The following is a 13,256-nucleotide window of genomic DNA, read 5'->3' on the forward strand; positions in this document are numbered from 1 at the left end:
ATGAATCCAAAGCAGCTAAGAAATTTTAAAAAATTTATGTTAGTGAGTGATTCTGTCTTTTCTGATCCATTGTACGTTGGGTTTTTTTAACCGAATTTCTAGCTTCTCTATGTTCCTTGTAATTTCTAAGCTCCATATCCAAGTTCCTTTACAGTTCTCCCTAATACTGGTTTTTTCTTCTATTACTAGTAAAGTAGCCATTTACCACCTTAGTAATGCAACAGTGGAGTCAGTTTTTATCCAGGAGTGACAGAGATTCTTGATATTTAATTATTAGCATTTTCAAAAATCACCAGTTGAGCCTTCAGCCACTCTGCAGTCTCTATTGGTCATTCATGACTATGCTAACCCACTGTGATTTAAACATAAAATCATCTTAAGTCTTGCTATAATTTATTGGAAAAGAAGAAGCAACTATGCTAATGAGAAGCTACAGGTTATTTCTTGTTTGCTGGGAGGCATCACTCAGGTCCTTTTATTTATAGCATTTTAAGCAATAGAACATTCAGTACTGTGAACTGTTTGCCATTTTTTTCTTTGTTCATCAAAAGTATTTTAATAAGTAGTTTTATATTTCTGATATTGACTCTGTCATTTTAAACATTTACCCCCAGTGTGGTAACTTTTCTTGTTTTCATGTCAGTATCTGGTTTCATTGACTATACTTGTAAATTTTTCTCTTTTTTAATTTAAAAATCTTACTAGGTTTTGGTTTTAAAACTCTGATTTTTTTTATCATATAGCTGTATTGGCAAAAATGTATCTATTTAGTTTGTTTGTAAGTTTTATTTTTCCAGAGATTCTTTAAGTTTCTATGTTCATATGCCTTCTAATCTAAAAACAAAAAAAGCAAAATAGTAATGTTAAAGTTAAATGATTATTTTAAACCACAGCATTAATTTTTTTGAAAGATTAAAAAATACATTTATATTATTTATTTTTTATTTGATCAGAATTTGGTATAACCACTGTTTTAGAATGAATATGAATGCAACAACGTATATTAGAAACATGATTGTTGGGCGCCTGGGTGGCTCAGTGGGTTAAGCCGCTGCCTTCGGCTCAGGTCATGATCTCAGGGTCCTGGGATCGAGGCCCGCATCGGGCTCTCTGATCAGCAGAGAGCCTGCTTCCCTCTCTCTCTCTCTGCCTGCCTCTCCATCTACTTGGGATTTCTCTCTGTCAAATAAATAAATAAAATCTTTTAAAAAAAAAATAAATAAATAAATAAATAAATAAACATGATTGTTGACTACCAGTTGCTTTTAAAAACAGGAAAATAATTGGAGCACCTGAGTGGCTCAGTTAGTTAAGCATCTGATTCTTGATTTCGGCTCAGGTCATGTTTTCAGGGTGTTGAGTTCGGCCTCGCGTCAGACTCCCATGCAGCAGGGAGTCTGCTGCTCCCTCTCCCCCGCCTCTCCTCTCACTCGTGCGCATGCTCTCTCTTTCTCTCTCTCAAACAAAGAAATCTTTTTTAAAAAGAAATTTACACATTTAATCCAAAAGTTTATTTTTAAAATCATTGAGAGTTTATGTAATATCATACCACGTCTTGGCAATCTTTTAGAATTTTTTCCATTTTAATTTCCTTTTTTTCTGAAATCACTAAATCAGTCTGTTAAACTCAGCTTGGCTGTAGCTTGATATAATGCATGAGCATGCTGTTTATGCAAGCTGAGTAGCTTCAAACAATAAAACAAAATTATATTACAGAACACATATTTGCATTCCTTTGAAAGGTAAGTCAGGGGACACCTGGGTGGCTCAGTTGGTTGGACGACTGCCTTCGGCTCAGGTCATGATCCTGGAGTCCCGGGATCGAGTCCCACATCGGGCTCCCAGCTCCATGGGGAGTCTGCTTCTCCCTCTGACCTTCTCCTCGCTCATGTTCTCTCTCACTGTCTCTCTCTCAAATAAATAAATAAAATCTTTAAAAAAAAAAAAAAAAAAGAAGGTAAGTCAGTTCTCACTGGAACCATTGGAAGAGTATATTGGTGTGCCTTATTGCAGAGTTATTTGCTTGTCAATTAGACATATGCTTCTCTTTGGAACATCCTTGGTTCTGTACTGATGATTTGCATCTTGTAACTTAGTATTTGTTATTTATAGATTTGTGTAACTTGTTTTTCTTTCCCTTAATACTCTAAAGTAAAATACTAAGAAAATACTAATCATTAAGTATTTAAAAGTTAAAACAACAAAGATTGTATTTTCTCCCTCTCTGTTATTCCACTGACCAGAAAATTCCATGTGCAGGCCATTTCCGGAAGTCTGAGTCAGTGTAATTCAGCTGTTAACGTATTTGAATTCTTTTATATATTTTCAGAGAAAACATTCAGTTTTCTATGTAGATAAAAGGCCAAAGGATTACTAAAGAACCTCATAAGTAAGTTGGTGCCTTTAATTAACATTGACATCCCATGATACTCTTTGTTTCCCATGATATTCTCCAAAGTAAAGGGATGTAGATAATTTTCATTCATGATCATAGCTCAATTTTGTACTCATTTATAGACAGATATTATATCCTATTACCCACATATGGAATAGAAAAGTTAACATTTAGAGAATGAGGGATAAGTTGAGATAAAAGCAAAGATTGGTTTTTACAGTGATTTTTGCCTCACTTCTACTTACTTTTTTAACCTGTTGTAATGATCTCAGTTTTGTGTTTATGCTTATTTGTAACCTTAAATCTTAAGTAAAGATATCTGAAATTAGTACAGTGGAAATAGTACTTACTTTAATAATACTTTATTTTGTTTTTATTAGTTTCTTCACTTGTGGAAGAAGGAGAGAAACAGAACAAACGTTTTAGGCCATCAAAAATTTCTTGTAGAGAATCTGCCCTACCGAGTTCTTCCCCATCAGCAGTCAGCCAGGAGTCACTGACAGTCCAAGAGAAGTTCATCCCACCAGAGCTCAGTATCTGGGACTATTTCATAGCCAAGGTAAAAAAAAGTGCCACCTAGAACAACATGTATGTAATGAAATGGAAATGAAAATGTTTGAAGTAAGTGGATTGTTGCTGCTCCAGGTGTTTTCCCACTCTGGTTTAGAAAGATTTCATTTTGTCAGGCTGCATAACAAAACAAAACAAAAAACCCTCAAAAATATTTAGACATTTCCATTTGTTTTTTGACACAGTCCTTTGATAAGTTATGGTTTCTATATTTTAAGCAAAATACAGTTCTTAGATGAAAAAAGATATGTTAGTCAACACCTTAGTGCTAAGGTACTTCATGGTAATTAAGGAATCCCGACTACAAGAAGTCCCAGGGCCATTGCTGCTCTCATTCCTTTTCTGTACTGTAGACGCTCCTGCATGGTTCTCATATACACATGTTATAGTTTCTGCTATTTAATGAAGTAACAAGTCCCTCAGCAACATGTCTCAGAGTTTCCAGTCTATTAACTGTGAGCAGTGACCTCAAGTACAAACTTCCCCTGCTGGCTCTTCTGTCCACACATCACTAGGGAAAGAGCAGGTGCACCTCGTGTGCAGTGATCAGTCACAACAGTTCTTTCAGAGTCTATTGGTGGTTCATCATTTAGGACCCGTTATTCAGTTTGTATACAGAGAGCAAAGTGTCCAACTCAAGTGACGTTTTACAAAACTGGATAATCAGAAGAGGGAATTGGCCTGTGAAGATGGAAGTGCAACCAAACAATGACAAGTGGTAGCCCTGGAAGTGACATGCAGATTGAATGTAAGCAGTATGTCGGCTAGTAGGATTTAAATAAAAAAATGAAAGATGGTTTCTACCAAAAAAAAAAAGTTAAATGTAAACAAAGTTATGGAAAAGTAGCTTACACTGGGGCTACTGACACTGCTGTTGTTTGAAAGATTCTGGATGTGCAACCAGAGGACTAGTGAGGGCTAACTTGTCAACAGAAGTGAGGAAAATGTAACACAACGAGGAAGGTGTTCTAAACATACTGAAATTGGCCAAAAAAAAAAAAAAAAGCCCCACTCTGGCTAATATTTCATAGCACTGAAAGTGTAAAGAATAAAATGTTGGAAGATGATACAAAGTTAGAAACATGTATGACAGTTTGCCCACTCAAAGTACTCTTGATAATTTATTTACAAAGAAGTAAAATACTTGATGGGGCACCTGAGTGGCTCAGTCAGTTAAGCATCTGCCTTCAGCCCAGGTCATGTCTTAGGGTCCTGGGATCAAGTCCCATATTGGGCTCCTTGCTCAGCGGGGAGCCTGCTTCTCCGTCTGCCTTTCACTTGTTTTTTCTTTCTCTCAAATAAATAAATAAAAATCTTCAAGAAAAAAAAAGAAAGAAATAAAACAAATTCTCAATATTTCTAGTATTTTAATTTTAGTATGCTAAATAAATACTATTTTTTACTATTTTTTCATTTCCCTATACATTTATTGCCAACCATAAGAGTTTTAATATTTTGAAAAATGTTTTTGCTAGTCTCAGAATATTTGTAGTTTTTCCTTTGTTTATTAAGGTTGCTTCAACAATGGTTTCAGCTTGCATGGTCGTTTCCATGTTCCTGTGCCATTATGCAGAGCAGAAATGGCCTATCTGCCTCTCCTGTGATCAGCCGCATCCCTCATGTTCTCAACTTCTGGATGTTCTTCTTATTTTCTTCTATTATTTGAATACCTAACTATTTTCTGCTGACAACAATGCTTTAGGCATGTTAAGCAGTAGCTTTTATTTTTCTTATATTTTTCTTGGGGTAAAGACAGGTATTTGTCTCTCCTTGTTCTTTATTGCCCTTTGCAGAGTCATTCATTTATTCAACAAATGTTTATTGAGCTCCTTATTGATATGGGAATATCTTGATGTCATCTTCATTTTTGAAGCAGTTTTAATTGATAGAGCATCCATGATGAGGAAGGCCTTCTTTAGCTCTTTTGTTCCTGGATCTTGTTAAATTTCTGGCTGGTCTGTCCCTGTCCCAGTTCATACCATAGCCTCAGGCTAGTTGAGAGGTTAGCCTTTCCTAGTCGTTTGGTACTGAGATAGCTGTTGCTTTTGAAGGTGCCCCTGGACCTGGGACTTTTATTCAAGATAACCACCTCTGGCCATGCAGCAGAGTTCTTAGTGCTCATGGACTGTCCTACAGCACAGAGTGGCCAGGTGGAGTAGTGGCAGCCCAACCAAAATGACTAAAATGCCAGGCTCTCACTGTTTCTCCAGAGATTCCAGTTGATTTCTCTTGAATAAATGCTTCTCTCTGGGTTGTATGCATTGATCAATTGATCCAGTATCTTTAAGTGGGTATTTTTTTACAACATTGTGCAGTTTTACTGTTGTTTCTGGTGAGAGGACTTAGGAGCTTCTCTCTCAGCTCTTTCAGAATTTCTCCTATCCCTGCTATGTGTCTTTACTGGTCTTCCCTACACCAAAGATTTTATAACTTCAGATTTCCTGTATTACCTCTTCCATCTTCGCTCTTAACTCTAAGTTGAAAGGCATTAAAACTCTTACCATCCTGTCATGAAGCTATAACTACACTTGTTCCCATCTTATTCATTCCTTCATTCCTCCTGTTAATAAGGACAAAGAGTCCTTCCTATCAGAGACTTCTGTTCTGTTCTGAATCCCATCTGTGCTTTTCTTCTCTACTTTTGACTCTCATCTCTATTGATTGCTTCCCATCAGGACAGAAGTGTGCTCTACTGTCTCTCATTCCAAATCCTCCTTTGATCCCAGAGCTTTTTCCAGCTAGTACTCTGTTTCTCTATTTCCTGTTATCATTCAGCTTTTTAAAACTATACACATATTTTTTTTTTCTGTTATCTTGGGTCCCTTTCATAGTTGTGCACTGTATGACTTCTGACACAGCTACCTCATTGAAGCTGCTGTTGAGATTTGGGGGCATCCATGTTGTTACATATAACTGAAACAAATTCTTTTTTTTTTTTTTTTTGAAGAATGTTTTCTTTTCTTTTCTTTTCTTTTTTAAGATTTTATTTATTTATTTGACAGAGATTATAGGTAGGCAAGAGAGGCAGGCATGGAGAGAGAGGAGGAAGCAGGCTCTCCGCAAAGCAGAGAGCCTGATGTGGGGCTCTATCCTAGGACCCTGGGATCATGACCTGAGCCGAAAGCAGAGGCTTTAACCCACTGAGCCACCCAGGTGCCCCTAACTGAAACTTTTTTATCATCATCTCATTTGAACTCTTAGCAGTATTCAACACATGCAGCCATTTCCTCCTTGATGTCATTCTCTCTTAATGCCATTCTCTTTTAGTTTTTTTCCCCTAACCTTACTATTATTCTTCCATAGTCCTTTCTTCATCCTTCCTTTTCAACTTGACCTGTGAATCTTGATCTCTTTCAACATTTGGGTTTTTTATATTTCTTTTGTCCAACACCTCCCTTTTATAACTACCATTCTCTCCTACTAGTAAACAGCATCTTCATTCTAATAGTTGCTTGAGTCAGAAACCTAGAAATAGTCTTTTTCCTCTATGTCCTTTGCTCTCCATACTTATCAGCCTATCTGTCAGCGCTTCTCCAAAATATACAGTTAGTGTGTTATTTCTCTCCATCTTCATCACTAACACATACCTCCATGTTGTTGGAAACCAATCTCTGCGCTCTGGAGCCAAAATATAACGTGATGACAGAGTTTGGGGATAAAGAAGAATGATAGTCTTATTGCTTTGCCAGGCGAAGGAGGCTGTAGCTGGCCATTGCTTTCACAACTGCTGACCTACCTGGGATAAAAGGCTGTGGGAATTTTAGAGGAAAATAAAGGATCTGGGCAGTTTAGGTAGGAATCTGGTATGAGCTACCAGCTCTGTTCATTATGTCTTCAAGGTGGTATCTGACTAGTGCAGGTGCCAGCCATCCGAGTCTCTTGACTAAGTATACTTTGAGGTTGGGGAGATGTCCACATTGATATTGAATTCCTAGAACAAAAGATTCTATAGAAAAACAAGTCAAGGCAGAGGTGGGAGTAGGCTTCAAGAATGAGGAAGAGAAAAATCAATTCCATTTAAAGTTAAGCCTTGCTGAAGCACTACTTTGTCCATCTGGTTTTCCATCCATCTTTATGTTTCTAGAGCGGTTTCACCAGTCAACTCTTGCCTTACTTAGTTACTCTTGTCTCCATTTCTAGTCTTACCATTTGAGTTTTTCTCTCATAAGGGAGTGGGCATAGTCATATTCTTAAGATGTAAATCTCAATGCCTGCCCTCTACTTAAAACTCACCAGTGGCATTCCATTACCCTCTTTACTGTGACCGACAAAAACCCTCTCCACCTGTCTCCTTCCATTGTCTTCAGTGTTCATCCCAACACTTATCCTCTTGCTTATGGGCTCCTGTCAAACCGCTTACTTTCCATACCAAGCTTTTTCCCATATTAACACCTTTCTACCTGCAATTTCCACTGCCTAAAATGCTTTTCTTCCCTCTCGTTCTATGGCTTACTTCTTGTGCTTTCAGTCTCACTTAAGTGCTGCTTTATTAAGAGACCTTTCATGATCACCTTATGTCAGTTCTTGTTAATGTTCTCAATCCCATCTGTCTTCTTTTCTGTATGGCACAACTAAATACAGTTGTATTTAGTTTTCTGTTATTTGTCTGTTTTCTTCCATAAAAAGGTAAGCTCTCTAAGTGCAGTGACTGTTTAAGTCTTTAAAAAAAATCCTTATAGCAAGGGTGCCACCCAGATGGTTAAACATCTGACTCTTGAGCTTTGATCTTGATCTCAAGATTGTGAGTTCAAGCCCAATGTTGGGCTCCAGACTGGGCATGGAGCCTACTTGAAAGAAAAAAATTCTTATGGCAAGTATACTTTTTGACACATTGATACCTGATAAATTTTTTGTTGAATGTCTGAATTAATAAGAGAAATGTGTAAAGTGAGGTTGAAGGCATAGAATGTCAAAAAAGAAGCAGCCGAGTACTGGTTACTTTACTTTTTTACATTGACGTATCTGAAAAATGGGATAAATTGCTAATATTACACTCTATATAATTGAATGTTTTAAATTGCAGAGTTGAATCTGTACCTTTTTTATTTTAGCCTTTTCTACCCCCTTCCCAAAGTAGAGCAGAATATGATTCAGAGGAAAGTCTGGAAAGTGATGACGATGATGATGATGTTTTAGCCTCAGATTTCCATCTCCAAGAACATTCTAATTCAAATTCATATAGGTATGGAGTATTTAATTTTAAGCTTCTTTTTAAAAATTCATCTTGGCTTATATACATAATATTTTTGAAAACAACGTGTTTGAAATTGATAGCTTGTTGAATTACATCACACATTATAACTCAGATTTCTTTAGATGAAATTGTTAAATTCCTTTCTTTAAGAATAATTACAGAGTTAGTTTTTTATTATCCATGACTTGGTCCTCACAAATGCTGTCAGACTTTTCCTTGCTCTTTGCTTCCCTGAGATCAACAAACTCTACTGTTTTAGCCTAGAAAACATGGTATCTTTTCAGTATAATACTAATACCCTAAGATACCAATGATTACTGTCTTAAAAATGGGTTGTACATTTTATAAAAATTATGAATGTTCAGAATGTTCACCCTCAGCTCCATTGCTGCTTTATCCTTACATATATGCATAAGAGGATATTATCTTGTCCCTTTTGATACGTTGTATATCTCTGAAAGGTGTATATACTTTTTAAAACATTGTATGTTAATGGTATGATAGAAAAATAGAAATATACCACAAGAGATAAGTAGTGTATTAGAGAAAATGAAATAAAAATATTCCTTTATTGAAAAGAAGAATTATTATAAGATTTTTACTTGACCCAATTTTGTTTTTTTAATATATAAAATATTTACATGTCTCAAAAGTCATTCAGACTCTGTAACTTAATAATAACAAAACCAAGCAACCCAATTAAAAAAACAGGCAAATGATTTGAAAAGAAGATATACAGATGGCCAATAAGTACAAGAAAAGATGCTATCATTAATCATTAGGGAAATGCAAATTGAAACCACCATGGGAAATTACATCACACCCCTTAGTATGACTAGTATCTAAAAAACAGAAAATAACAGTGTTGGCGAGAATGTGGAGAAATAGGAACCCTTCTGCACTAGTCGGGGGAATGTGAAATGGTCTAGCCACTATGGAAAACATTATGGTAGTTAGGAAATTAAAAATAGAATTACCATATAGCCTAGCAATTTCACTTCTGAATATATACCTGAAAGAATTAAAAGCAGACTATTGAACAGGTATTTGTACAAACCATGCTCGCATCATGAGCACATATGCTAAAAAAAAAAATGGGGTCGGTATTCATAGAAACCATGTTCATAATAGCATTATTCACAATAGCCAAGGGATAAAAGCACCAAGTGTCTGTTGACAGATGAATACATATATTCATGTAATGGAATAGTATTCAACCTAAAAAAGGATGGAAATTCTGACAAATGTTACAATGTGCATGAATCTTGAGGATATTATGCTAAGAGAAGTAGCCAGTCCCAAATAGACAAATATCATGACAGTGGTGATTAAGTCCACATATAGGTTGTTTACTGTAGTCAAATTCATAGAGACAGAAGGAAGAATACTGGTAGCCAGGGACTAGGAGAAGGGGAAATGGGGAATTATTACTTAATGGGGATAGTTCCAGTTTTGCAAGATAAGAATTCTAGAATTAGATGGTGGTGATGTTTGAATATACTTAATGCCACTGAAATGTACACTTAAAAATAGTTAAGACGGTTAACTCTATATATACAATTTAAAGTAATAAAAAGCCAGTACTCTAAGAAATAAATTTTCACTTTAAAAGAAAAGTTGAAATTTATTTTTTAATAAAAAAAAATATAAAAATGTGAAATTGGAAGTCTCACATTTCTGTCTTCACCTATTTCTTTTCTACACTCTCTACATATACCCATTTTTATTAGTTTCTGTTTTTATCCTTCTCTTTGCAAAATAAGCGTATTTGTAGGTGTTTGAAACCTTATTTCTCTGCTTTTTTACATGGAAGGCACCAGGGGCATAGTATATATAGTGTTCTGTGATTTGATTATTTATTAATACATACGGGAGTTCACTTCATACTAACACTTCAGAATTCTTCTACATTTTTTTTTTAATTTTTAATTTTTTATAAACATATATTTTTATCCCCAGGGGTACAGGTCTGTGAATCACCAGGTTTACACACTTCACAGCACTCACCAAAGCACATACCCTCCATAGTGTCCATAATCCCACCCCCTTCTCCCAAACCCCCTCCCCCCCAGCAACCCCCAGTTTGTTTTGTGAGATCAAGAGTCACTTATGGTTTGTCTCCCTCCCAATCCCATCTTGTTTCATTTATTCTTCTCCTACCCACTTAAGCCCCCATGTTGCAACATTCTTTTTTTATGGCTTCCTTATTATTCTGTGGTTCAAAACCAAAGTGTTTCCACCAGTACTCTCCTGGCGGATAATTGGTTGTTTCTGCTCTTTTGCTCTTAAAGGTAAAGCTGACATGAGTAACTGCATGCATATATTGTTTTATTTTTCTGGAAGCATATCTGCAGAGTAGATTCTTGATAGTAAAACTGTTGGATTAAAGAGTGGTATACTCTTCTAAAACCCTGAGTAAATCTTTTAACAGATCTACTGTTGTTTTATTTTTAGTTGGTCATTGATGCGCTTGGCAATGGTGCAGTTAGTGCTCAACAATTTGAAGACCTTCTATCCCTTTGCAGGTCATGATCTTGCAGGTAATGTATATCTTAACATGAACTACTATTCCCATTGCTTTTGAATGACTGTTTTTGCATTTTTTTTTTTGAAGCAGTCAAGAAAAACCTTAGTAACTTCCTGTTGTAGAAGATAGGTTTCTTTTAACCAGACCAGCCATCTATAAATGTATCTATCATATTGTTAGGTGCCATCAGGAGGACAATGTCCCAAGAAAGCAGGGGATCTGAACCTGATGTGATTGACTGTATTGAGACTTTATTTATACCTCTGTGGAGGTATTGGGGGATTTGATAGCAGTAGACACCAAGAAAATGAAGCAAATGTAAAAACTTTGTGATTATTAACTCCAGGGGAAGAAAAGATTGCACAGAAAGAAAGGGGAGCGATAGCATACTGCATGATCCAGCTGTGGTCTGTATTTATAAATAACAAGGTAAACGCAAAAACACCAATTTTGCCAAAAATTATTATGTGACTATACCAGAATGATGGGGAGAGTAGTTTATTCTTATATTCCATAGTGTAATAATAAGTGAGTACATCATTTCTAAAATGGAAAAATCCAGAATTCACAGGATAGGCGTATTACTTAGATTTTTGGAGGTGAATAGCAAGAATAGCTAAAAGTTGAAAGTGGAGTGAGGAATCAGGAAAATGAAATTATACAGAAGTAGAAAGTGCTGAATTTCCCATTAAGTGTTATTTAACTTCTTTTAACTTCTGTGTGTTTTAATTTTCTAAACAAATTTTAGTTACATACCATATAGACATTGGGCTGATGCAAAGATTGAAAGCAATTGTTTTTCCTCTCCAACATATTTTCATAATATTCAGGTAAATTCGTTAATGTGAAATCAGAGCCAAAAGCAGTAATCGATATAGCGGTACTTTACATCATAAGTCATAAATATTATTCCAAGTTACAGTAGTAAAACTGTGGTATAATTTTGACTCAGATTACTGTTTTTTTCTGTTGCTCCGGGCCACCTAATTATGTTGAAACAGAGATTTATTACATCTTTTTCTTTTTTTTTTTTTTTTTTTTTTTGAGCCTCTGGAGGTCTCTCTCCACTCTCCTACACAATTCCTCTGCCAAAATATCTGTCTCAGTCATTCTTAAAATCAACTGTAGCATTTCACTGAAGAAGACAAACATGGATCATTTTTATTTTCTCTTTTTAGAGCTTCCAGTTAGTTCACCACTTTGTCATGCGGTTCTAAAAACTCTTCAGTGTTGGGAGCAAGTTCTTCTCCGACGACTTGAAATCCATGGCGGGCCACCTCAAAACTATATTGCAAGTCATACCTCTGAAGAGAGTTTGTCTGGGGGTCCTGCAATTCTCCGCCATAAAGCTTTGCTGGAACCTACAAACACTCCTTTCAAGTAGGTTGTCCTGTGGATCCTGTTTTTAAGTCAGAGTTTTACTAACTCAGAATGTTATCAGTTAGTACTTTAAAAATATTTAAGGCCTCCTCTGTCTGCTTTGCAGTTCTTGGGTCCTATCTGTGTCTTTGTTTGATGTACATTGTAGGCTTAGCAAACATTTCCTGCAAAGATCCAGAGAGTAAATGCCTTAGGCTTTGAGGACCTACAGTCCTTGTTGCTGCTATTAAACTGCCAGAGTAGAGTGAAAACAACTATAGACAATAAGTAAACAAATGGACATGGCTGTGATCCAATAAACTTTATTTTCAAAAATGAAAGGCAGGCTGAATCTGACTTGTGGGCCATTGTTTACTTCTCCCACTCTGGAACAGTGCTGCTCATAATATCTAGTTAGCAAGCTGTTTTATCATCCATGAAGAGATGAAGCATTTGCATGAAAAGATAAATCGATGCAGTGCTTGCATCATCAATAAAGTCTTGCTACAAAATGTTAACTCAATATACACTGTACTTAGTGGCTCAGTGACATAGTTGATCTACATTATTTTGCAAGTTCTTACCTTAGAGAGCATCAGGAACAGAGTTCATGGACTGGTATGTGTTCACAGGCCATTTGAGTAGCTCTGCTTTTAGATATCTTCTAGTAGTGATCTGTTTTTGGTAGATATTATGTTCCTGGGATCAGCAAACTACAGCTTTGAAGCCACATCCACCCATCCTCCTGCAATATAAATAAAGCTTTATTGGATCACAGCCATACCCTTTGATTTTAATATTTCTTCTGGGTGCTTTCCTATCAGTGACTGAGTTGAGTGGTTGAAAGATAGCCCACAAAGTCTAAAATATTTACCGTCTCGTTTTTTAAGAAAAAGTTTGAAGACTGGTGCTCTCAGTGGTATTGTCTGATCCCAGTTAATTTATTATTATAAATATTTATAGAGCACAAAGGGAATGTGGTCAAGTTAATCAGAAATCTTCAAAGTGTATAATTAAGTATCCTGTCCCTGTAGATCCAAACACCATCTGGCACTGTCCGTGAAGAGACTATGGCAGTACTTGGTGAAGCAGGAAGAAATTCAGGAAACCTTTATCAGAAATATATTCACAAAGAAAAGATGTCTAAATGAGGTCTGTATAAGTTAAAACCTTTTTACTCTAGTATTAATGAAGTCTTTTTTCTTATGTAA

The 13,256-nt window shown here is 36.0% G+C and overlaps 1 protein-coding gene across 7 annotated transcripts in view; it reads left to right on the forward strand.

Moving 5' to 3' along the window:
• Positions 1-13,256, forward strand: part of DMXL1 (Dmx like 1) — a 128,794-nt gene that overhangs the window by 76,746 nt on the left and 38,792 nt on the right. For 6 of the 7 annotated variants that reach the window (XM_032335417.1, XM_032335419.1, XM_032335421.1 and 3 more), the window contains 5 exons: positions 2,776-2,954; positions 8,017-8,147; positions 10,614-10,699; positions 11,865-12,066; positions 13,080-13,197. In XM_032335417.1, the coding sequence (XP_032191308.1) occupies positions 2,776-2,954; positions 8,017-8,147; positions 10,614-10,699; positions 11,865-12,066; positions 13,080-13,197 (716 nt within the window). Of the gene's footprint in view, positions 1-2,775; positions 2,955-8,016; positions 8,148-10,613; positions 10,700-11,864; positions 12,067-13,079; positions 13,198-13,256 lie in introns of those variants that run through there. The other variant, XM_032335423.1, reaches the window with a different exon arrangement.

The sequence above is a fragment of the Mustela erminea genome, chromosome 3, assembly GCF_009829155.1.
Source record: "Mustela erminea isolate mMusErm1 chromosome 3, mMusErm1.Pri, whole genome shotgun sequence".
Taxonomy (NCBI): Eukaryota; Metazoa; Chordata; class Mammalia; order Carnivora; family Mustelidae; genus Mustela; species Mustela erminea.